The 27,292-nt window shown below is 36.0% G+C and overlaps 1 protein-coding gene across 1 annotated transcript in view; it reads left to right on the top strand.

Annotated features, from left to right (window-relative positions):
• TMEM260 (transmembrane protein 260) overlaps positions 1-27,292 on the top strand; it is a 74,634-nt gene that overhangs the window by 16,727 nt on the left and 30,615 nt on the right. The window contains exons 4-11 of the mRNA XM_037739475.1: positions 7,287-7,464; positions 9,061-9,174; positions 12,900-13,079; positions 15,676-15,716; positions 19,481-19,564; positions 20,723-20,837; positions 22,199-22,368; positions 25,128-25,299. Coding sequence (XP_037595403.1) covers positions 7,287-7,464; positions 9,061-9,174; positions 12,900-13,079; positions 15,676-15,716; positions 19,481-19,564; positions 20,723-20,837; positions 22,199-22,368; positions 25,128-25,299 — 1,054 coding nt within the window. The remainder of the gene's footprint in view (positions 1-7,286; positions 7,465-9,060; positions 9,175-12,899; positions 13,080-15,675; positions 15,717-19,480; positions 19,565-20,722; positions 20,838-22,198; positions 22,369-25,127; positions 25,300-27,292) is intronic.

Genomic DNA, 27,292 nt, shown 5'->3' with positions numbered 1-27,292 from the left:
TGTACATAATGTCAGAGAGAGAGAGAGAGAGAGTGTGTGTGTGTGTGTGTGTGTGTGTGTATGTGTGTATATATAGAGAGAGAGATAAATTTTTAATTAAAAATATACCAATATGCTGACAGGTTATTTAATATTATCAATGGTCCAAAAATTGTTTTTTGACTTTGTAATACATTATATAGAGGATTTTAAGTTCTTCAAGTCTGGTTTCTTTATAGTGTTTTGATTAGGTTACAGTGAACAATTGATATTCCTCACAGTCATTTTTTTTTTTGTAGAAATATAAAAGAATCTATTTCATACTCATTTAATGCATTTAATTTGATGAGAGCCTTGAGTAGGGGCAAGTATCCTAGTCTTCATGAAAATATTTCAGGGAAAAGGTTGCAAAAGGTGATGCTTATACTGAGTGTAAACAGTTAAGTGGGAGTTAGCCAAGTGAAGGCAAAACAGTGTTCCACATACAGGTTAAGTGTCACTAATCCAAAAATCCAAAATCCAGAATGCTTCAATGTGTGAAACTTTTTGAATACTACATGATGTTCAAAGAGAGTACTCATTGGAGCATATCAGATTTCAGATTTTCTGATTAGAGATGTTCAACTGATATGTGTTCTTCAAATATTCCAAATTCCGAAAAAAATCCAAAATTTGAAACACTTCTGGCCCCAGGCATTTCACCTAAGGGATCCTCAACCTGTATAGAGAACCTCATTTGCAAAGAAACCACGAAGTGGAGAAACAGCTTTTAAGTATGGCAACTTGCAAGTCATTTAGTGTTGCTGAAACATAAAGTTTGATGTGTTATGTTAAAAGACAGCATCATGAAAGGCTTTTTATGTCATGATGAGGAGCTTGTATTATGTTTTATCATCAAAGGGGAGGTTGTTAAAGGGTTGGAGTCAGATAGGAGTGAGGTCAGATACGTTTTGGATCTCTTACGTCTTTGGCAGTGGTGGGTATAGGACTGGAGGCAGATGGCTTACCATGTCGTTGGGTTGATTTGGGTCCGAGGTGAGGATAATAGCTAAAATGGGACGATGGTGTTATGGATGGAGAGAAGAGTAGCTTTAAAAATTATTAAGAAATAATATTGGCAGGATGTCTTGTGTTCGACAGAGAGAGGGAAAAGAAGCTTTGATGATCACTATCAGGTCTCTTAAATAACCAGGCAGATAATGAAAGTCACTAAAAGAGTACAGGAGTAGGAAATCATTTTTAGAAAAGAGAATGAGAAACTAATTTTATACATGTTGACATTCAGGTTCTATGGGCCATCCAGTGTTGCACTGGCTTTGGGGTGTACCATAGTTGGTTGGAGATAATTTAAGTTCAACAGTACAGGAGAATGCGGTGCTGGGAACAGATCTGGTTTTTTCAGTTTGTGGTTAGCAGTTGAAATCAGGATAGTGGATAAAATTACTCTAGCCACTAACCAGCTTTAAAGAAATTAATGGAAAAAAGATACATTCCACAAAAACACAGAAGGAAGATCCAGGGCCATAAAAGAAACACCAGGGGATTGTGGTCCCAGACATCAACTCAGTAAAGTGTGTTTAGGGAGGGGAGTGATCATCAACAGGGATCAACACAGCAGAGAGGGTCAGAAAGCCTGTTGTCCCTGGGGACCTCAGCAAGAACAATTTCAGTAGAAGGCTAGAGTGAGAACAGAAGTAGAGGCTGCAGATGTGGACATGTAAGGCTGATACTGAGCCTCACCCTTAATCTGAAATGTGTCTTCATGAAATCATCCCTGATGCCCACCGGCTTTGTGGTCATTTATTTCTGAAACGAAGCATGCTCAGGTGATGCATAGGAAATGTGACTTGAGCAATAAAATGAGACTGCTTTCTTACAGAATTAGTGAATTAACTCAAGACTTCCAAAGTCTTCAGAAAATCGTCATCCTTATCATTACTGGCATCATCCCTTGATGTGCTGATGTGTCAGTGCAAATCACAGACACAACATGCTGTGTCCTGATGTGGGGGTCACAGCAGCATGCATGTGAGGTCACAACACTGGGCCACAGACCTCTATTTCTACATTGCACCCAGCCTGCAGACTGATCAATGCACGTGTACCAATCACTGCTAGACTTTCAGGACAAATAATTTGAAAAATCTTATGATTTTGAGAACAGCTTTTTTAAAACTGTTCCATCACTGGCTGCTTTCAACAGTAGAGTCTAATCTTGCTTCACTGGCCTGTTCCATCTGCTAACAATTTGATGTTCCCCTCCCCAACCTACTTTCAGTCCCTGGTATGACTTTAGCTTTCATTTTACTCATTTCACTGATGGCTCACACTGTCTGTGGTACAGTTGGCACCCACAGCCCTTTGCTCATCCTTCTTACGTACTCCCTTAGCCCCCTACTGGCTTTACTTCCTCTTCTGTTCAATCTAGGCCCCATGATTCATTCCTTTAACTCTCCCTCTTCTCCTTCTGTCCTTTTTCCCTCCTATCCTTCTGACCTAGTAAAGCCCCAAAGGATGGCTCCATCCAGCGTCTCCAGAATAAAATAATATTTATTATTATAATAAAGCCTGGCTCAGGCTGCTACAGACCTGTCCACAGCTGTGTGGACTGATGCTGCTGCTCCATCTCCATGGTCTCTGTAGTCTTCAAACTCACCTGAGCATTAATTGCCACCTACATAACCTTGTATGTATCCCTCCTGAGCTTGTGGCATTTTTCCACAACAGATGTTTCAGATTATCTCAACTTCTTTTTTTTTTTTTGAGATGGAGTCATGCTCTGTTTCCCAGACTGGAGTGCAGTGGTGCAATCTCAGCTCACTGCAACTTCTGCCTCCCTGGTTCAAGCGACTCTCCAGCCTCTGGAGTGGCTGGCATTACAGGCGCGCACCACCACACCCGGCTAATTTTTTGTATCTTTAGTAGAGACAGGGTTTCACTGTGTTAGCCAGGATGGTCTCAGTCTCCTGACCTTGTGATCCACCTGCCTTGGCCTCCCAAAATGCTAGGATTACAGACATGAGTCACTGCGTCTGGCCTGTCTCAACTTCTTAATCTACTAGTTTGTATATGTTACATGGCAAGTAACTGTTTATTAATTCTGAGTCTTAGCATAAAGTAACTTTTTTTTTTTTTTTGCTTTTAGCTTTTTATTTTTTTTTTATTAACAGGGGAGTCTCATACATATAGCTCTGATAAACTGACTCCTGATCTTCAGTCTATTTTTGTTGCTGCATAACTGGATAAGGAATGAAGGAAAAACAAAAACAAAAAAAACCCGATTTGGAAGACTTAGCTGAATCTGTCTTTGGAAATAGAATCTATTAAACATGTATGTGTTACTTGGACTAAAATACAATGTAAACCCGTATAAATGGTAGTTCCAGTCATCTCAAGTTTTTTGAAGAATGTTAGAATCTGTTGTTTAAATTGTCTATCATCCTGTTTACAAAAAATCTAAAGTCATTTAGGTCTTAAAAATTATTTGGATAATTTTTCTTCCAAAGTGAAGAGAGTTGATGATTAGGCAGATATGGTAGACAATTTGGTCAACGTTTAAATAAGCATTAAATAACCCACATATTAACTGTCATAAAGTAAACTTTTAATAAAGGCAGTGTGTTGAAATATGTGCATTTTAAGGAGCATTCAAAGTTTGACTTAGAAAATCCTATTGAAATCAAAGAAATTCATACGGGCTTACCCCATATAGATTATTGTATGAAAACAGATGGGTCCTCCAGAATGTTTCACATTCTGTATATCCTATGTATGGACGTACACATGACTTTCTGCTCTTAGAGGCGTGCCTCCTCTCCTGTTTCACACAAGACTAGGAGAACATGAGCATTTTATTTTCAGAATTTCTTCTCACAGTTTCTTTGAAAATACTATGGGAAGTATACTAAAGAGGGAAGATGGTGTGTTCCAGTCAGGGTTCTTGGTTGCAAACGGGTGACCCTGGCTGTGGTTAGCCGAGAAGAAACAGTAAAGGGAACTTGGGAAAAACTCTACAATTCAATAATGAAAACACAAATAATCCAGTTTAAGAAATGAGCAAAGGATATGAATAGACATTTCTTCGAGGGAGATATACAAATGGCCAATAAACACAGAAGAGGATACTCAGCAGCATTAGCTATTTGGGAAATGCAAATCCAAACTTCAGTGAGATGCCACTTCACACCAACTAGGATGGCTAGAATTAAATAGCTAGATAGCGAGTGTTCACTGGGATGTGGAAAAATCAGACCCTCATATGCTGCTGTTGGGAAACAAGCAAAGCAAAGATCCACTACGCTTTTGTGTGCAATACCTACTGTAGACTTAGTTTGATTTTTGAGCAAGTTCATCTGATGCTAAAAAGGTTGAGATTTTAAATTTGATTTCCATTACTGGTTTTATAATAGTTACCTTGTCTTCTACTACTTTACTCAGCGGTCTCACATATTATTTTTCTAATGCCGAGGAAAATCAGGTGAAGGAGTACATGAATTATTTATTGCAAAACCATCTTGACCTTAGTGGGGAGATGGAGAGAGAGGATTCAGATTATAGGCCTTGCCGATATGGGATTAGTCTTCAGTAAAATACTAATGTACCTAATTATAGTAATCTAAAGTAACTAGATACATGTTATTGAAGCCAAAAATTTTACCTTATATTCTTCAATTTTTAAAACCTTATGAAATATTTGAAAGGGCAGTTAACATAGTTCATAATTCTAATGATTAATGTCAACAGTTCGAATGCTTTAGGATGCCTTCCTGAGTGAAAGAATGTGTTAAAAATCATTGTAGATTAGTGAAGGTTGAGTTTTCTTCCTGACGATTCATTTATATCAGAACTTTATTCTGCTTAGTTTCAGGTAACACATTTCTGCAGGAATACTGTAGAAGTGATGCTATATTCTTTTCACTAGAATAGATTGGGAAGCATGTGATGTTTGTCCTATTGCTGATGCTGTTAATTTTGGTCATGTAGTTAAGATTGTGTCTGACAGTTTTCATTACTGTTAAGTTACCATTCTTCCCTTAGTAATTCGTCTATTTGTAGGGAGGTGCCTTGGGACTATACATATTCTGTTACTCCAAAACCTTTACCCACTAGTTTTGGTATTCACTGATAATTATTAAGATGGCTGCCAAATGGTGATTTCTAATTCAGTCATTTTTTCTACAGTTATTAGTTGATTTTCTATGGAAAGGCCAATGATATTCTCTTCTCACCTATTTATTTACCTCAGTACATGCATAGATTTTTGTGTATTTAGGGAGTTAGAAGTTATTACTATAATTATTTCTGATGCTTAAATTATCCCAGATTTGGCCAGTGGGAGCCTTTTTAAGTTGACTCCTGTGTCCTTCTGTCATGCCCCCATCATTCTTTGAGCACTTCTTTACTTTCCAGCACAAGCTGTTTCGGACTAATATTGTGCTAGAGCTACCCCAGCTCTAGAATTGGCCATTTCTCCAAGGATGCTAATTTCGATTTTAAGTAGAGGAAGGAATCTTGCATCTTATGCTGACTTTCAAAATAATATTGACATATGAAACACAGAAGTTCCTTTAGAAATGTTAGAAATATTTTAATTTGTTCTCTTGTTCACTAAGTTTCCTTTGGGTGCTTAGGACTAGATATTTCCAATATAAATGAAGTTTAACTGCAATTCACATTTCAAAAGCAATGTTAAATTAATTGTTACAGACAATTAAATACTATAGATTTACAGAATGGGCTAAAAACCTAGGAATTGAAGAAACATTTGAGAAAGAAGTAGGATTTAAATAAATAGAAGGGAGGACATTAGATTCAGTGCTACAGAATGAGCAAAGGTATAGTGCTAGGCGTAAGGCGTGTCTTAGGAGGAAATTCTGATAAGCCTGACTAATTGGTGAAGAGAATAATGTTGATCAATAGTGAATGAGTGGAATCCAGCTTATTGGAAGCCTAGATTACAGGCTGGCTGATTTAGAACCTATCCTTCAAAGCAACACAGTGTCCTTAAGTTTTTGGGCTGGGTAGTCATGAAGAGTATATTTTAGGAAACTTGATATGATGTTATATTGCAGAATAGATTGAAAAACAGAAGACAAATTAGGGAACTCATAAAATAAGTCGAAGGCAGTAAAAGTACAAATAGAAAGGAGTGAGTAGATAGGAAATTAATTTGAAAGGAAGAAATAGCAATGTGTTGAATTAGGATCACTGGGAGAATGGGAAACTGAAACAGGAAACTGCTGATTTTTGTAAGAGAAAGAAAAGAGAAATAAGTTGCAAACAAACTCAAAAGAAAAAAGAGGTTTGCTGATACTGAGATTTTTATTTAATCATTTAAAAATAGTGATTGATTAAAAGCTGTAGAACTACTCTGCAACTTCTTATACAAAAGAGTATAGTTGAAAATTAATGATTTGGAGCTATAGAAATTGTTAGACACAGTAATGCTTGTTGAATTTTATAACACTGTTAGAAATAGGCATTTCACAATAGCTATCATTTTCAGTTTTAGATTTATAAGGAAATGGAAAGTTGTTTTGGTTTGATATGTGCTAGTAAATTCAGCCACACTACCAGTCTCAAATCAAGTCTCTGAACTGAGATCCAGATCCCTGATTGTTTTGAAGGTACGGGGTTTGTTGGCATTAATGGGTGAGAAATTTGTTTCTAAGTGATTCTTCTGGTGTTATTGAAATTCACATTTCTATCTTCTTCTTTAGGAAAAAAATTAGTTTGAACTTTAGCTTTGTCTAAAGAAAAAAACGCAAACTAAGAACTGCACTGTATAGGATATTAAAATCATCAAATCTTGTGGTCAAGACATTCTTTGCCATGTGCTGAGAGATGAAAATAGAAAGTATCTAGGTTCAAACATTCTACCTGAAGTGAGAATGCATTTTTCTGAATAAATATTTTTTCATTTCATTAATTTTTGCAATCAAACATTTAGGTCTTAACTGAAGCATCCTTCTTCATGGGTAGAGCAATAAAATGACACAGGTTTGTTCTCTCTCTAGCTGCTGTGTCTTCAGGTTTTCTGAACTGGCATGAATCCTAGCAGTTACATCTGAGGACTGAACCTCATTCTAGCTATAGGTTTGTTTATTTGTTCATTAATAGGTTAACATATGAACTTCCTGATTAAAATCCGTTGAAAGAAATTATTATATGTGGTAATGTATCAACCATATAATGTGTTGGAATAGTGCTGGGTGACTGTCATAATTTGCTGGTACAGTTTACAAAAAGGAAAATAAAGTTAGTTCTTTTTGTTGGGAAAGAAGATTTCATGTTATCTGTGTTTGCAGACTTTCTGGCTCATCTGCTGGAGGAATCCTTGCTGCGGGGGTGTTTTCATTTTCTCGTCTAACATGGCAGTGGTCCATTGCAGCAGAGGTTTTTAGCTTAAACAATCTGTTTGTGGGGCTGCTTATGGCTCTTACTGTACATTTTGAGGAAGCAGCAACTGCAAAGGAGAGATCAAAGGTAACCTATTTTGATCAAAGTGAAATCAGTTTTTGTTTTAATTTTTAGACAGATGTGTTTCTTTTTAATGTTGGCTTAAATACCATTTTTCTGTTCTGATTACTGTCAGGATAATCTAGCATGTTGAGAGAGAAAATGATCTCAGTCTTTTTCATTATGGATGGAACCACGACAACCCTTATAAAAACAGGGTGCTTTTTTTTTCTCTCAGAGTTGAGAAGGTTTTTGGAGAATGAGAGGATTATGAACGCCCTTGTGTGTCCCATGGGAAAGAAAGGCTTGTTGGTTAATTCAGCATCATTTGTTGATGTTATCAGAAGTTGCCAAACTCTGGACTGGCTCCCTTAAATTATAGTACATTGACTCACTCCTTAATTGCCAAAAAAGATCAAATTTGTAGTTTACTTACCTAAAAGAAGAGTATCAAATGTAAAACATGAAGTAGTTCAGATGAGATTACAGTGAATTTTAAGGTAAACACTATCATCAGAATCACTTGACATGTGAAAGAACACTATCTTCTAAAAACTTGGAGTCTACACATTGGGAAATGCCAAATCATCTTAGTATAGGCAGCCTTGTGTTGTTCAAGAGTGTAGAAACAAAAGAACATCATGGTTTATGTGTGGTTTCCTGTGATGCTATTAGAGGGTTTTTTGGGCTTAAAAAATGTCTGATTATGCTAAAAAATTATTCAGTACACCTTTTAAAGAGTGAGAAGGCACATTATCAGGTTCAGGTATAGGGACAGCTGCAAGGGGGTTTTGTAGTAGGGGAAAGAAATCAGGCTCAACTCAAAATTCAAGGAAAAGTGGGAATTTATAGCCAAGGAGCCAGGGTGGAAGTCAGTGGATAGAAAATTACTGAGAGGAAACATCAGGGTTTGTAAAGGGGGATTCTAGCTAAACCAATTTAACTGAATTCTGGCTGAAAGCAGGCCAGAGCGATCAGACATCACCTAGGGAATGGTAGTGGATGAAGAACTTGATCAGATAATGAGGATGAGAGTTCTAGTGAAACTGACGTGGCAGGATTCATGCTAAAATTGGACGATGCAGAGATGAGCATGGAACCCCAAAAGTCAAGGCTCAGTTGGGAGAAGTTCAGAGGAGCCTGACTTGAATTTGGCCAAGGAGAGAATCTTTGTCGATTATGAAACTAACGCACATTCAAAAAACTCAAAAACATCACCCAGAGATAACCAGGTTTCTAAATAAAAGAAGTTATATTTGTTTAATAGGAGAAAAAACAATCGCTGAATTTCAATTTAGATTTTACTTCAGTAAGCATTACACAATATCCTGTTACTATAACAACTTACCTGTTTATCATACAGGATTTTCTAAAAGCTGGTTTGAAAACAGTTATTTAAGATGAAACTGCAATTATTTGACGAACATGGAAACTATTAACAAAAATAATAGTGATAAATATTAGGGACTATGAAAGGTATAACTACTTGTGTCTTAGAGGTTGATTTTTAACCTAACTTATGAGACAAATGCTTGGTTTTAATATAAAAATGGCTTTTTATTATTGTTCTTAGAGTTTTAGGTGAATTTTTTACTTAATTTTTTTTTTTTAATTTATTTTCAGATAACTAAAATTGGTGCTTTCTGCTGTGGCCTCAGCTTATGTAACCAGCACACAATAATCCTCTATGTTTTGTGTATAATACCTTGGATTCTCTTTCGACTTTTAAAAAAGAAGGTAGGTTTTTGAATTTTGAAAAATAAAAATGTACAATATTTTACTTAGGTCTAATACAACATTTTTGTTATAAGAAAATTTCAGGCTTTAATTTTTCTTAGGTTTCATGTAAAGCATAAACAACCTTAGGGCCTAACAATATTGACTGAAAAAAAATAGGATTTCCAGAAATTATGCAGTATTGATTGCAGTGGCATCTGGCATGTTCCATAATTTTGTGACTGATTCTGAACAGCACCTCAATGAAAGTAGGCTGAAAGGACTTAAAGCAACAATATCAAATTTTCTTATTGTTTTACACATTCTAAGAAACAGAGTGGTGTGCCATCATACTTACTCATTTAGCTGTGTGCGGAGTCCCGGCCCTGTGCCATTTGCTTGTTCCAGGTGCTGAAGAGTCAGCTCTCAACAAAACAGACATCACTGCTATTGTGAACGAACTAATAAAATCTCTGCTAAATAACAGTGCTGTTTTCTCAAAAAGGATTCCCTGGACTTAAAACTGATTTATTGTTATTTCTTCTTTCTCTGAAAGAAGAAAATCAAATATAAAGCAACATAGGAAAATTACTTCATTAGGCATTGAGAGATTTAGTACCCAGAGGCTAAAATAGTCTATATACAAAGCCAGTGCTAGAGTCTTTTTACTATATTGTTTGTTTGTGTGCAGACTCAGCTTTATTTATCCTTTTATTATTTGTTCATTATACCTGGCTATATTCAGAATTAGAAAACACATAAATAAAATTGTTATCTAGAAATGAGAAATAATTATACCAAAGCTTTAGATAACTATATTTACTATACTTGAACACATTTTGCTTCTTAGCTTCTTAACAGCAAACCAAAAAGGGTAACCTGGAGGTTATAAAAGTTTTATGATGTGATTAAAAAGTAAGTAAAAGGGGCCAGGTGCAGTAGCTCATGCCTATAATCTCAGCATTTTGGGAGGCCCAGGTAGGTGGATTGCCTGAGCTCAGGAGTTCAAGACCAGCTTGGCAACACAGTGAAACCTTATCTCTACTAAAAATACAAAACAATTAGCCGGCGTGGTGGCATGCACCCATAGTTTCACTTTCTCAGGAGACTAAGACAGGAGAATTGCTTGAACCCAGGAGGCAGAGGTTGCAGTGAGCCAAGATCCAATCACAGCACTGCACTCCATTCCGGGCAACAGAGCAAGACTGTCTCAAAAAAAAAAAAAATTAAAAAAAAGAAAGAAAAGGCAAGTAAAAGGGAAACATAGCAGTTGACAGGAAATTACTTTTCCTTGGCACTGAATTTTGTGAAGTCAATCATGTAAGTCCTTATATAATGCTTATTAAACAGCATAACAGGCAGTGTCTTTAATAGTGTATACAGCAAATTCTTTATATGGTCTTTTATTATATAAACCTTAATTAAAAATGGAGATATGAAATATAACTCAGTGAAGTTTTCCTATGGAATGTGAGAAGGAGGCCCAAATATTTCTCTTGTGAGTCAGTGGGATGGATGGATACATCTTCCTCTAGTATCAGTCATCTTACCCAGGCTTCTGACCTGAACAACATTGGAGGGATGCATTCTCAGCTCATATCTCATGTTCGTTGATTGAAAGGAGAGGCATATACTTTGTGTAAAACATGGAGGATTCAGAGTTGATAATTTTGGATCCTGGACTAAGGGCATATTTTCCCTGCACTGAGGTGAGCTACCAGACAGTGCTGAAATTTTGAGACCTGTGACTGCTTATTTCCCATTAGTTAAAAAGCAGAGGCTAGAAAATAAGGCCTACCAATGAAGTAACAGGGCAGTTGGATTTCACTGTGAGGTGATGTCAGACAGAACACAAAGTCCTGAGTCAGTTGGTTTCAACCCTGGATGCTTACTTACCTGAGAAGCTTTTAAAAAGTCTGTGTTTGGGCAGGGTGCAGTGGCTCACACCAGTAATCCCAGCACTTTGGGAGGCGGAGGCGGGCGGATCACGAGGTCAGGAGTTCAAGGCCAGCCTGACCAACATGGTGAAACCCCATCCCTACTAAAAATACAAAAATTGGCTGGCCGTGGTGTCAGGCACCTGTAATCCCAGCTACTCAGGAGTCTGAGGCAGGAGAATCGCTTGAACCCAGGGAGCGGAGATTGCAGTAAGCCGAGATCATGCCATTGCACCCCAGCCTGGGTAACAGAGCGAGACTCCATCTCAAAAAAAAAAAAAAAAAAAAGTTAGTGTTTGTTTGTGTGTATTTATACATAGATGTACATATGTATATAGTAATGTGATGTACATATGTATATAGTAATGTAGGTATATATGTATATATGTGTTTGTATGCACATACATACATAGATGTATATATATATACACATATTTATGCTAAAACTTGATTCTACCCCAAAAAATTCTGATATAAGTGATCTGGAGTTAGGCCCAGACATCAGTATTTTTAAGAAGCTCCCAGGTGATTTTAATGTGCAATCAGGACTGTAAACTACTTATTCCCCAACTGTCTGCAATAGCTCTCATGTCATTGTCTCCTGTTTTATTTCTCACACAAAAGGAAAATTCTGCAGCAACTGCATCTTACCATTCTAAATTCAACTTTATAATATGCAGAAGCTGTGCAAAAGTAAGCATGTACTTTCTTTAAAACCACTTTTAAGAATAGCAAAGGCATGTTGTGAGATTATTTCTCACACTCCTTTTATGCCATCATTTTTTATGCATCTCATTACTGCTATAGAAATCTCAAATGAAATCAGTGCTATAATAAAACACTTCATTTTCAATTAAGAATGTTTATTTGAAAATGCTAATATAAATCAACTGCTTGTTCTACTTCTGGTGAGTGTGAACCTTGATTCTTGTATTCATTCTCACATATGAATTTCTCTTTTTTGTAAAGGAAAAATTGGCAATTTCCAAATATGATATTTGTAGGAGACCATCTTTTCCAGTTAACTAGCTAGTATTTGAATCTTGCTGTAACATGCAAGAATTGATTGAATATACCAGAATTCGTATTATTTTGGATTTAATCTTTATAAAACATTGTCGATATTGTCCTTTGTTTAAGAAAAGTATTATACAAATGAGAAATACATTTTCCTAAATATGGTATATGAAGCAGCATTGTTAAATATAACAAGTAATTTTCTTTAATAGACCATCCTGTATGTAAATTGAAGGGAAAAAAAGCATTTGGTTGAGCTTGGAGTATATATAAAAGCTAGTTTCATTTATGCCAAACATTTCTGTGAAATGTTCACAATCATTGTTGAAAGAATAGTCAACGCATAATGATAATAATATATACGGTTGAAGTCTACTCCTAATGATGATGATGAAGTGAATTGGTCTTAGAATAGTATTTTGGGCATATTCAAAATCAGCCAAACAGCACATAGTCACTTCCAAGCAGGTTATCTTAGCTGTGCAATGCTGCTTGTCATGACATGGTTTTAAATGTAAGCGATGCAATAAACATGATACTCATGAGCCTTTGCTAATATTATTTGCTTCACTCAGCTTTCACCTGCCATGCAAAGGAGTTCAGGCTGATGCAATTTTCTAGTAATCCATAGTAATCAGAAGGTTTAACATAGTATTCTGTGGTAACTTAATATAAATTGGGAGATCAGCTCTGAGTAAACATATTTGATGTTTTCCTTGATATGTTCTTGAAGTTCCAGGATGAATCTACTAAAATAAACATTGTTATACCACCCAATGTGCTCTGATGCAGGAACTCTCCCTGGGCTCTTTGTTGAAGTTGAGCCTGTATTTCTCTGCTGGTTTGCTGCCCTATGTCCACCTTCCCATCTCATCTTACCTTAATCATGCCCGGTGGACCTGGGGAGACCAGACAACACTGCAAGGATTTTTGACACATTTTCTCAGGGAAGAATATGGAACCTTCAGCCTGGTAAATTCATATTTAAAGCCCTTCTAAGGAAACAAGTAGCAAAACTTTGGTGCTCTGCCTGGGCCTTGATTGCAAAAACAATATTTATCAATGACAGTGGATCGAATTTTTATTTTGGTTATTTATATAACAAACTTGCCCTTCGGAATATAACCTTTGATGTAAGTTAGAGGAAAGTCAGAATCACTTAATTTGACATCATATAGTTTTATATCCTGAATATATTTTTTAGGATAGCAATCATTAAAAAGTCTTCCACCTACATTTGAAGCATTTCAGTCTTGTTAGCACTGAGTCGCTATGGGCACTTGATCTGTGAATAAAACTATCTGGAAAAGATTGAAGGAAAAAAAAATCCTCAAATTTTAAAATTTACCTTGACCAAACCACTTCTTCTTCTTCTTCTTTTTCTTTTCTTTTTTTTTTTTTTTTTTTTTTTTTTTTTTTTTTTTTTTTTTTTTTTTTTTTTACATATTTGATGAACAGTGTTCATGTTAGTATCTAGTTATTAAAACTGAAGACATATCTGTCAATGCCTCATAAGAGACAAGTTCACTAAATGGAAACAGTGTGCTCCAAAGAAGTGCAAAAGGCCTTGCTTTTCCTAAGACATGTTAGGGGAACACCTGAAATGTAGTCACAGTAAAGCTTATCTGAAAAATGAAAGGATAAGCAGGTTTTTTATTTTCTTGTAGACAGTTATATCAGGTTTTTCTTTCTTGGTTTGTACTTTTGTGTCCTGTTTAAGAAAGCAAATCTCAGAAGAGTACATAGCATATAACACCACTTACACAAAACTCTAAACCATGCGAAAACTAAACAATCTATTGATCAAGGTACATACAAAAGTGGTAGGACGATATATTTATAAAAAAGAGGGAAATAACACCAAATTCAAGGTAGTAGTTACTACTGTGGGATGAGGAAAAAGTCTTTGAGGGCTTTGTGAGATACCTTGTGATATTGATGAGGTTTTGTTTCTTAAATGAATGATGGATCTATAGATTTTTTAAAAAGCACTTTAAGCCTTAGATATGTATTCTATGTTTTTTATATGTAGAAATTTTCACATGAAATAGATTAATAAAAAGGAAAATTATTAATTATTTTGACTTAGAGAATTTGATACTTTACATTTATACTCTGCTTTACTTATGTTGGTTATTTCATAAAAATATTGTCTGAGGACCATTCTAGATTTGAAATTTATATTATTCATACATAATTGTGAAATTGTAGATGAAGAAGTTGTAATGAATTTTAATCGAAGTGCTATAAAGAGCTTAAGAAAAGTCTATAATGGAAGTATAAAAAGGTTATTAATTTATTAACATGTTAATCATTTTTGCTGGAATAGTTTAACTGATTTCTAGCCAATTGTTGTTTGTTTTTTTTGAGAGAGTCTTGCTCTATCACCCAGGCAGGAGTGCAGTGGCGCGATCTTGGCTCACTGCAGTGTCCACCTTTTGGGTTCAAGTGATTCTCCTGCCTCAGCCTCCCGAGTAGCTGGGATTACAGGTGCGCACCACCATGCTCTGCCTTTGTTTTGTGTTTTTAGTGGAGATAGGGTTTCACCATGCTGGCCAGGCTGGTCTTGAACTCCTGACCTCATGATCCAACCACCTTGGCTTCCCAAAGTGCTGGGATTACAGGGGTGAGCCACCGTGCCCGGCCTGCCAATTATTATTTCTGAAATTCTTCCTAAAAGATGTCCCAATTAGTTTTCACTGACTTCTTTAAAAATTCAGTAAGACTCTGATTAAAGACTTTGAGAGAAATGTTGCCTTGTACATTTAAAACCTGTATCTTTTAAACATACAGCCAAAAAGCATATGAAAAAGTGCTAAATATCACTAATCATTAGAGAAATGAAAATCAAAACCGCAATGCAGTACCGTCTCACACAAGTCAGAATGGCTTTTATTATATGAAAAAGTCAAGAAACATGCTGGTGAGGTTTCAGAAAAAAGAATACTACTACACTGCTGGTGGGAATGTAAATTAGTTCAGCCACTGTGGAAAATAATGCAGCAATTTCTGAAAGAACTTGAAACAGAATTACCATTCAACCCAGCAATCCCATTTTTGGCTGTATACCCAAAGGGATATAAATTGTTCTACTCTGAAGATACATACACATGTATCTTCATCACAACACTATTCACAATAACAGAGACCTAAAATCAACCTAAATGCCTATCAATAGTAGACTGGATTTTTTAAAATGTGGTACAAAAACACCATGGAATACTACACAACTGTAAAAAAGAATGAGCTTATGTCCTAGCAAAGTAATGCAGAAACAGAAAACCAAATACCACATGTTGTAATTTGTAAGTGGGAGCTAAACATTAAGTACACATGGATACGTGTACTTGAGGGCAGAGGGTAGGAGGAGGGAGCAGATCAAGAAAATAATTGGGTACTATGCTTATTACCTGGGTGGTGAAATAATCTGTACACCAAACCCCCTTGACATGCAATTTAACTGTGTAACAAACCCGCACAGGTATGTTTTAAGATTGGTAAAGTACAGTAGCCTAATAAAGTTTCAGTTTAATGCTTGTGCAAATAAACGTTTGTCTTTTGTGTTTAGGCTAAATCTGAAGTAGGATCCACTATGTCTGAAATACTGCTGTGAGTATGAAATACTTGAAACTATTTTAAAATAAATTCTCTGTTCCTTTAAGTGATTTTAGGGATTTCTGAGTTTATCTCTTTGTAGCAAAGTACGTCTGAGAAGTAGTTTTTCCCTCTGCAGTTAACAGTTGTTTGTATTTACAGTTGTCCCTCAGTATCCATGGAGCATTGGTTACAGGACCTCCTGAGGATATAAGGGCCATGGGTACTCAAGTCCTGATACAAAATGACATAATATTTGCATACAGCCTATGTACATCCGCTTGTATACTTTAAATCTTCTCTAGATTATCATACCTAGTACAGTGTAAATGCTATGCAAATAGTTGTTATGCTGTATTGTTTAGGAAATAATGACAAGAAAAAGCATCTGGGAGTGGGGGCGGGAGGAGAGGAAAAAAAAAAAGCGTCTGTGTATGTTTGTAAAGACAGTTCTTTTCCCCAGATATTTTTGATTTAAGGTCGGTTGAATCCACGGAGGCAGACCCATGGATACAGAGGGCCAACTGTACCGTCAAATATTTTTAGCACCTCCTTCAGTAAGAGCTTAAAATAAGCAATAAACACAACAGTGAATGAGAATATTAGGGTACTATATAGAGCATTTGTAGAACTAAAATGTTTTTAACCTTCAATTGGATATAAAATTACCCAGTCAGTGTAGTATTGTTTTATAAATAATGTATTGTCTGTTCTGGCTTTTACATTGTCTTTATTTTATGTACATTTTATAACATTGTATTCAGCACAATTTGAACAATTATTTTCTTGTTATTTTGGTTTTTTAATTCTTCAGAGCTTAATTTATGTAATGTCTTCTATGACTTGTTTAGGCTATCCTTGCCATAAGCTCTATCTTTGACTTACATATTTTTAACATCCAACCTTATTAGAGCTGGCTTAAGCAAATATATTTCCATCTATATTATTCAGTAGTGTTCTTTGAAAAGTGGGTTAATATTTGCTTTAAAACCTACAGATTAAGACAAGTGGAAAGATATCCATACCAACTTGATACAAAATTTTGGAAGAAAATAGGTTTCTATAACACTAAAGTGATGTCCTAACTAATTACTAATTTGGAACTCTTGGGGCTGTTTGAAAAAAACTATGAGGAGAATATTTCAACTTTATATGTGAGGCAGTTCATGAGTTCCCACGATTTTGGTGTAATTTACTTACTAGCTTGCTTTCTTCCAGCAATCCTTCCTTCCTTTCTTTTTAAACAACTTCTTTTTTCTACTCCCAAAAAAGGTACATAATCTTTATAGAAAATACAGGTAAGCAAAATTAAGAAAGTAAAAACTACCTATAAATCCAACATGTAGAGATAACCACTATTATTAATCTGTTAATACTTTAGACTATATTTTTCTAATATTTTTAGGATTTTTGTTTATTTTTAAAAGTAGGATCACAGCAAACCTACTGTTTTATTGGCCTGCTGTTTTTCACTTTACATCATATCTTGAAAATATCTCCCTGCCATCAGCTACTTTCACATAACCTTTTGATGGTTCTCACCATTGATTTTAAATATTTCTTTTTATGTGTGAGACTTTTGTGGCTTTCTCCTTTTAGTTGGGGGAATGGAACAGGAAGCTCAGTTTTCTTTTCAGAAATAAAGACGGCTCTGGGTACAGTGGCTCATGCCTGTAATCCTAGCACTTCGGGAAGCCAAAGTAGGAGGATCGCTTGAGCCCAGGAGTTTGAAACCAGCCTGGGAAACTTAGTGAGACCTTGTCTCTGCAAAAAACTTTTTCTTTTTTGAGAAAGAGTCTTGCTGTGTCACCCAGGCTGGAGTACAGTGGTGCGATCTCTGCTCATTGCAACCTCTGCCTCCTGGGTTCAAGTGATCCTCCCACCTGAGCCAGCTTAGTATCTGGGATTACAGGTTCGTGCCACCACACCCAGCTAATTTTTGTTATTTTTAGTAGAGACAGGGTCTCGCCATGTTGGCCATGCTGGTCTCAAACTCCTGACCTCAAATCATCCACCTGCCTCAGCCTGCCAAAAAGCTGGGATTACAGAAGTGAGCTACCGCACCCAGCCTACAAAACATTTTTTTAAAAAAATTAGCCAGGCATGGTGGCATGAGCCTGTAGTTACTCCAGGGGCTGAAGTGAGAGGATCACTTGAGCCCAGTAGGTTGAGTCTCCAATGAGCCATCATCATGCCACTGTACACCAGCCTGAGTGACACAGTGAGACGCTGTCTCAAAAAATAAATAAATGAAATGAAGATAAAGACAGTCATGTCAGTGTCTCTGGGCTTTTACTTTATTCTGCTTTGCTCCATGCAGAAGGACTCTTTTCTATGTGCTCTTTTCTATCTACTTTCCAGAGATTGTTACAACATGAAGGATAACTAGTATAGTTTTGCCTTAGCAAACCCTACATGAACTCCAAAGAACTCTCAAGAGTAATCCTAGACCATATGTTAGTTGCACGTAAAAGTCATCTATTGGGAGACTTAAAGGCCTCCTTTACATTAAAATAATAGCAGGTTGTATACCCAGAAAAAAGACTTGACAAACGTGATGACCACTCACACTCATACTTTTTTGTGGGCCAAGTCATCATGTAGAATGAAGGTGTAATTTTAGCATTCCCTGAATGGGAATTTCTAGTCTTTGTTTCGGGTGGGCAGGAGTGCTGAAAAATGCAACTCGTGATTAACTTATGAGAAAATCCTTCAAAATGATAGAAGCTAATCATCTGCCCTTTTTCAGTCAAGCAAATTAAATTTTTCCCCATGCATATCTCTAAATTGCAGTCCTGTACAAGGAAATTATTGAATCTAACCTTAGGCAGTGACCAGTCTTTTTGCACTTACACTTAAGCAATAGATCTCCAAGAATTAATTTTGAGACTGACTTTATTCCTTTTGAAGAATGGTTTGAAATGGGCCTCATGCTGGAATCAATTTTTCAAGTGTATTTGAAAATGAGTAAGGATGTCTTCTCATAGTAGATGAGTCTTCATTAGTAAAATACACATTGTGTGGTGTCCATAATTATGGTATCACATTTTCTCCAGCAAAATTGCTGGTAGGGAGAAGAAAGTTCTTTGAGATGATGTGTAGGGTCATTTCTTTTTTAAAAATTGGAGACAGCTAGAACTAAGAAGCTATTTTAGAACTCAGCATCTGAAAATGCATATGTGTTAATGGAAGAATTTAGTTTAATTGTAGGAAAAAAAAAATACATTTCTCTGAGATTGCTTAAATGTTTTTCGAACCAAAACAAATAATATAGAAAACAAGGAAGCCATGTAAGGAAAATGATAACCCGCAAAAGAATAGCTGGGAATCATCTCTCATGGCCTTTGTTTTCTTCATATTAGATCTCCAGAAAGCTATTCGAATTAATTTTGTTATCAGTTGCTAAATCACTATTGACCATGTCTACACTGCCACCAGGAAAAAATTCAAACTCATTTCAAAGAGCTTCCTACCAAACCAGTCAGGGATATTCTATACAGGAATCCAATATCAAAAATACAAAAGCATTATTCATTCTGATCCTATTCCAAATTAAGTAAGTTGGTAACCACATGTTACAATTGGAAAACATCTTGGAACTATTTAACTCTTTCTATTGCACTTTGTCTTCCAACTTTAAAAGACAAAATTTTTAAATCTGACCATAGCCCTTATGATTGATTGTTCAGTATATAATCAAATGTATCCTACAAGGAATATTTTATTTGGAATTAATCAAATTGTTTTCTGCCAACAATAAGTTAGGTTGTTTTTTGCAGTTCTCAAGTCACAAATATGAGGACCGAACTCTCATTCAACATCCAAGCCCTTGCAGTTTGTGCAAATATATGTTTATCAAGAAAGTGAGTAATAGAATGCCTTTTTCTCTTATTTTTCTGTGTTCATGAAATGAATTAATGTTTTCATTATGTCACTTTAGGACATTGCTAGTATTATTTTATACTTCAAATAAGTGAGTCTCCTAGCTATCTATTAAGATAAATATGTATTGCTTTCTTATTTTTATTCTGATTCTAAATCAATGATTTCAAGAAATTGAGCAGTATATTACTAAGTAGGCAGTCATTTGATGTCCGAAACTTCAGGCTTGATCTCTTACTCTGTCGTAACCGATTATTAGTGCTGATCTTAAAAAGAAGCAATTATTTAAATTCCTCTGATGATAAAAGTAACCCCTGATGAGAAAAGAAACCCTGAAAAATGTAGCACTATAAAACCTATTAATTAATTTATTATCTAGTCTTTTGAATGTGTGTATTTGTATGCAAATATATATTTGCATATGTGTCTGTAGTTTGTTTACTTAACACTTAAACATGGTATTATGAACATTTTTCCATACTATAAAAATACTTAAAATCATTTAAATGTCTAAGTAACATCCTATGACCACAGGAGAATTAATTTAAATCTTCTATTGAGAAGTCTTTAGATTGCTTCCACTCTTTCCGCTATTATAACTAATACCAAAGCATTTTTATGGATTAATCTTTATTCACATTTCTGGTCATTGCTTAAAGATTTATGCCTGCGTGTCACATAACTGAGTCAATGATTATGAATATTTTTAAGGCTCCTGATATAGATGTTATTAAAGTAAATTTTCTGAAGGATTGTACTAACATATACTGTCATACTGCTGCATTCACACCAGCATTGAGATTTATCATTCTTAAATCTTTATTATTTCAAGCATGAAAATATTTGTTTTGCATACATTTGATTACTTCTGAAATTTAACAAAATTAGTAGTTTGTATTTCTTCTGTGAATGTTAGCTTTATATTCTTTACTGCATAGTCCCAAGTTGTAGTTCAAGTTTATTACTATATTTTGGTTATTTGTTTCAACTCAGATTTTAAACACTGACATCTCTCTTTGATCCTAGTTAAAAATGGAAAGTTTTTATAGATCTAATAGCTTACAGTCCTGTGATATTATTATTGATATTCTTGTATATGTATATAAATATTTTAGATATATTTTTATTATTTTTTGTAGGGACAGGCCGAATCCATCATTAGTATGGCTTTTTACTGGAATGTTTTGCATTTATTCATTGTTCTTTGCTTGGAGAGCAAATTTAGATATTTCAAAACCACTTTTCATGGGTGTGGTAAGTTTTACTTAGATATAGATATATCATTGACCAGAATGTTTGAGAAGAATGTACGAATTTGCATTTCATGAATCTTGTAGAAGAGCAGATTACTTGAGAAATAGTTAAAATTATATTTACATTTTTATAAATCAAAGTTAAATTATTGAGTCAGTACAGCTAAGGCCTCTTTTTAGGATAAAAAGAATGCAATGTTTAATTAACACAGTTGTTAAATAGAAAAATACATGTAAGGTAGATTTAAGTCAGTCGTGTGTGTGCGTGCACGCGCACGTGTGTGTGTGTGTGTGTGTGTGTGTGTGTGTGTGCACGTGCACGCTTGCAAATATAGGCCCAACAGCATTTCTCCTGGAATTTTTTAATAGCAAAAGAAATATGAATTGCAATTGAGGGCACTTAACCACATACTCCCTTATTTCTTACCTCCCCTGTCCCAGGCCTACGCAAAAGAGCAACTGTGTTTCTGTTTTCCTTGGCAGCAGTTTCTGAGATTAGAGTATTTCTTCTACTTATAATAGAATCTCTGTAAATATCAATAGCTTTTTTTTGACAGCTGAAACCAGCTGGTCTTTGTGTGTGTGTCTGTGTTCATGAAGCCTAATAAATAATACCCTACTTGATCACCTGAGTTCTGAATAAATTGAGAAGGTAATCCAGTATAACGGGTGGGAGAATCACCTTTATTACTGATAATACTGAGACTTGAAAATGTGGCTTATATCTTTGGCCAAGAAGGCTTCCTCTTTTAGCATCTCAGAATGAACAGATTTTCCCACTAGTCACAGGCAGTACTGTGCAGGGCAGGCCTCTTCCCATGTCTCCCCCACCCCATGGGTGCCACAGAGACAGACTCTGTCCCTGGTCAAGTGCTTCCTGTGGGTAAGCTCAGTTCCAGGAAAAAGTGAGAGTTTCGAAAAGGGAAGGCCCTGCAAGCTGAGTCCCAGCTCCCAAACTCCCCGGTTGGATCAGTCCCTACATCCCACAGGAGGAAATACGTGAGGGGTCAGAAAGAGGCCAGGACAGTGGAGCTTCTCCCTGTGGAAGGAAACATCAGGAGTAAAGCAAAAGCATTTCTCTACCTGTTTCAGCCTGTGTATTACTGGAGTTCAAGAGTAAGGCCACAGTATTGAAGTGAATGTGTGGATCTAAAAAGGGAGATGCACGTGTCAAACTGAGAAGGAAGAATGTTTGAAAATAGAAAAACGATATGACCTGGGCTTGGATTGGGGAAATCAGCTAACAAAATCTGAATGACAACAGGCACATGCAACTAGGTTTATGCAGTACATTTAAAAAATATATAAGTACCTGATTGATAGCATAAACTAGTCAACTGGACCTGCTGGTCTCTTTCACAGGTGGAACGATTCTGGATGCAGAGCAATGCAGTAGTGGCTGTCCTCGCTGGCACTGGTTTGGCTGCACTTGTATCTGAGACTAACCGAGTGCTGAATAACAGTCGGCTTCAGTGTCTGGAATGGCTTTCTGCAACTCTTTTTGTAGTTTACCAAATGTATTCTAATTACAGGTAAACACATGGTTATTTTTGTGAGAAGTAGCTGTCAAGCCAGAGATAGCTGAATATTTAGATTCAAACAGTTTATTTCATTTTTAACTTCTACTGGTTTTCAAGACTCAAAGTGAGACAGCTTGGTTGAATGCAGTAGTTCTTTAACTTTCGGGGTTGTTAAACTCTCCAGAACCAGACTCTCAGCATGAGTGATGTATGGTTTCAGGCCATGGCAAACACGGGTTTAGGTGGTGCATGTAGACAATTTGTATCTTTTTGTCTCTTTTTCTCTAAAGAACCCTAGAGATACTTTTAGAATCCGTAGTATAGGTAAAATTCCATGACTGAAATAACACTTAGGTGAAGAGTAAAATGATTTAAGGTCTTTTTGTATATCCTAAAATAATTGACTTTATGCTTTATGTCCAGTTGACCCTGTAGTAGTAAATATTAATTTTTTTTTTTAGACAAGGTCCCATTCTGTCCCCTAGGCTAGAGTACAGTAGCGTGATCATAGCTTACTACAGCCTCGAACTCCTGGGCTCAAGCAGGTCTCTGCCTCAGCCTCCTCAGTAGCTGGAACTATGCGCACATGCCACTATTATCATGCCTTTTTTCTTGACTCTTCTTTTCTGTTTTCTTTTTTTAGTAGAAACACGGTCCCACTATGTTGCCTAGGCTGGTCCTGAACTCCTGGCCTAAAGCAAGCCTCCCTCTTCAACCTCCCAGAGTGGTGGAGTTACAGGTGTGAGCTACCACACCAGCCTTAATTATTTTTAAATTAAGTTCTAAAAGTTTCTTAACTCATGTATTACTAATATTACATGTATTTCTCAAAATCTATGTAATAATCATTACAATAAGAATCTCAGTCTAACATAAAAGATGTCTCAGATTATAGTTGGTTTTTGTTTCCAGCAATATCAAGTACACATTATAGAATTGGAAGACAGTCCCTTGGAATTTTGCTGTAGTGAGATTTGACTGGTATTGTTTTAAAGGATTAATTTTTCTCTTTTAACTTTAAAAACCAATGTTCTTATCATTCAACCCTGTAACCCTATTACTGGGTATATACCCAAAGGAATAGAAATCATTCTACCATAAAGACACATGCATGCAAATGTTTATTACAGCGTTGTTCACAATAACAAAGACATGAAATCAACCAAAATGCCCATCAATAGCAGGTAGGAAAAAAATGTGGCACATGTACACCATGGAATACTGTGCAGCCATAAAAAGAATGAGATCATGTCCTTTGCCAGAACATGGTTGGAGTTGGAGGCCATTATCCTTAGCAAATTAACACAGGAACAGAAAACCAAATACTGCATCTTCTCACTTATAAGTGGGAGTTAAACGATGAGAACTCGTGGACACAAAGAGGGGAACAACAGACACTGGGGCCTACTTGAGAGTGGAGGCTAGGAGGAGGGAGAGGATCAGAAAAAAAAAAATAACTATTGGGAACCAGGCTGGGTGATGAAATAATCTGTACAACAAACCCTGTGACACGAGTTCACCTATATAACAAATAACAAACCCACATATATACTCCTGAACCTAAAATAAAAGTTAAAAAAAAAAAAAAAAAAAACACATTGTTCTTTATAATACTGGGGAACAGCTGGTGGTAGAAAGGCCACATCTTCACTAGCTCAAGAAGGTTCACCAAGCCCACAGGTGAGTCCCAACCTTTTTTAATCCCAGTTATCTCCTGGCTCAGGCCATTAGGGCAGTCCAAGTTCAACATGAGACATGTTTGCACAAGCTAGATGTTTTTATCTTGTTTTGGTTTTTTTATTTGCCTCAGGGGAATGGAATACTCGCACCTTTGGTAGGTGGCACAATGTGCCTCATCACTCTAGCCTAGGGAATCAGGTAGACAACAGTAATTTTTACATGAATTACAAAGGCAGGGATAATATTCCTTTCCTGGAGGTGCTCATTTGCTTCATGATACTAACCCGGTGATTCAGCTTTAGGCCGTGTTTCTCAGCTCTATCCAATGTAATGGACCTGGTCATAACAGGAAGGACATTGCTTGTCTGATTTTTTGATACTTACTGCTGTCTTGTCATCTTCTGCTTTCATATAATGGTCTCAGAATTCATGCCAGTTTTTCTTTGAAGTTAGAAAGTTCACTTTATTCTTGAAAAGAATGAAGTTGTCGGCAGTAGCAAATAATGCCTGGAGAGAAGTAAACAACCCAGTAAACTCTTCCTCCCCTTGCTTCTCATTGGTCTCATCCCCTTAGCGATTTTTTGATCTCTAAAGGCAGAGAGAAACACAGGAGGCCTGTGATTCATGGGGAGAAGTGGAAGGATCAGCCTCTGCCTGCAAGAAAATCATACAAATTCAAGTCACAAATGGGCAGATTTCCTTTTGCGTTTCTGAAAGTTCCTTTGAGTGAATGGAATTAACATGAAATTGCCTTAAATTCCAAGTGGAATTAGAAATCTTACTTTCTAAAGATAAGATTGGATTGCACTTGGGGGGAAAAGGGACCTATTCTTATACACTGATTCCCTTTTTGTGGAAATGACTATAAATTCCAGAAGTAAGCAGTAGACTGATTTTTTCAATTGCACAATTAGCTGCTGCTTTTTTATCAGACGATAGTGCTCTTCAAATTATATATTTTTTTAGAATATATTGAAACACTAAATGTTGATTGTATAATAGGAAAGGAATGACATAGAAAATAAGCCCAGTGTTATGAAAACTGTAGCAAAGTGTTGCCATTTTAATTTTTTTTGGATCGTTTTATTTAGCATTTGTGACCAAAGGACCAACTATGTGATTGATAAATTTGCAAAGAACCTTCTCACCTCCATGCCTCATGATGCAATCATATTACTCAGAGGAGATCTGCCCGGGAATTCTCTCCGTTACATGCATTATTGTGAGGGATTGAGACCTGACATTTCCCTAGTTGATCAGGAAGTAAGTATATGAAAAATACACTTAGAATATAGCAATTACTTAAAAAAGTATGTTTTGGAAAAAACTATCTTCTTTAAAACAGTGGATGGGTACAGTTTTCATGATCACTGTTAGGTAGAATATGACATTCTTTCGTTTAATAGCGTAAGTCAGACTAGTTGATAGCGTAAGTCAGACTAGTTGCCTCTTTCTCCTTTCAAAACATCTAAACTGAATGTTTTAAGAATTAATGTTTTTCATGTTAGATTCATAATATTTTAGGTCTCTAGTTCATGTGACAAACCATAAAAGTGTTTGCTGTATTGTAAATCTATTTTAAAATTGTTATTTTACATTCAGCTAACTCAGCCATTCAAATTAACCTTGCCCATTGGTTCAAGGATTAAAATAAATGATATTGAGTATGAAATAAATCATACTGTGGATAAGTAAACATTTCACTCAAAACAAATTATTAACCACAATTATGCTATAGAATTTTTACGTAAACTTTGTTAATGCTATGACAAAAATACATTAGGAGAGGACTTTTGAAAATTTTGAGGGCTATGAAAATTTTTTTATTTGAACTATTTAAACTGTAAGATTTATTATTTAAGCCATAGATAGATAAAAGGGAAGAAAACTATCTCTGGTGTTTTTAGAGCAGTCATTAAGAAAAGAGGAATTCTAATCTTAAAAGAATAATATGAATTCGGTTGAACAAATTATTAGGCATAGTACTTAATGCATTTTGTTGAATTAATGAATAATTACAATTTTTGGAGAAAACTTTATCAATAGATTTATAAATACACAATTTTATGTTTTTATAAGAAGTTGCATTTATATCATGTATCCAGATTGATTAATTTGATCTTCAGTCTAGCTTCTGACGGAAGCTAGGTTATGTGTTAATAACATAGTTCCACACTGTGATTTTAAATACTGTTTAGGATGTCAGCTACTGTACTTGAGAAGCATGGATTAGAAAGTGAATTAGACCTACACTCAAGTCCTCATTCTGTCACTTCCTGGATATGTGTCATGGGGCTAATGATTTTTCTCCTCTCAGAGCTTCTGTTTCCTTATTTATGAAATGGAAGTCGTTATTAAATAAATTAGGATGCATCTGAATGCAAGACACAGAAATACCTAACTTAAATTACTTATTTTTTTAGTCTCACACGACAAGCAGTCTGGAGATAGGTGATGTTAGGATTGATAATATGAGTAGTTCAGAGACGTCCATTTCTGGGGCAGCTTTTCTGCCATTCTCTTGACTTTTTCCTCCCAGTCACAGGATGGATGCCCAGTTCCAAACATCACAACCTAAAACAAAGCATGGTGCTTCTTCTGGGGCATCTCCCACTCTTTCTCTACTTATTGAGACTAACATGTGCTCCAGAAGCACCCCCAGCAGACCTCCACCCAGGCCCCACTGATGAATACCTAGTCATATACTCACACCTAAGCTGCTCATTAGCAAAGGAGAATGACTAGACCTGAGAGCATTGCAGCCTGAGCCAGCTGATCAAAATCAAGATTGTATTAGTGAGAAGGAACAAGGTATTCACTGTTGAGTGGGCATTCAACAGTGTCTGATACAGTTATTCTCACATAGCAGGGTTATCATGAGAATGAAATGAGGAACAATAAAATCATAGCACACAGTGGGTATGTAATTAATATCCTCAAGAACTGGAACTATTGGGTAATGAAGCCTAATTCAGTAAGAATTTTTGAGTATTTACAGTTTACACTTAGATTAAAATTCGTCATTAACTAAATGACTTATGCTTTAGCATAAGTAAAACATAAGCACAGTTTCTCAAATGATGAGATCCAAACTATTAAGTTTTGGTGATGTAAATGGGAGTCTCTTCTTTAAAAAAAGTTAATAGAGGCCGGGCACGGTGGCTCAAGCCTGTAATCCCAGCACTATGGGAGGCCGAGGCGGGTGGATCACGAGGTCAAGAGATCGAGACCATCCTGGTCAACATGGTGAAACCCC

The sequence above is a fragment of the Cebus imitator genome, unplaced genomic scaffold (genome assembly GCF_001604975.1).
Source record: "Cebus imitator isolate Cc_AM_T3 unplaced genomic scaffold, Cebus_imitator-1.0 Scaffold70, whole genome shotgun sequence".
Taxonomy (NCBI): Eukaryota; Metazoa; Chordata; class Mammalia; order Primates; family Cebidae; genus Cebus; species Cebus imitator.
This window is presented reverse-complemented; position numbering and strand designations above follow the sequence as displayed.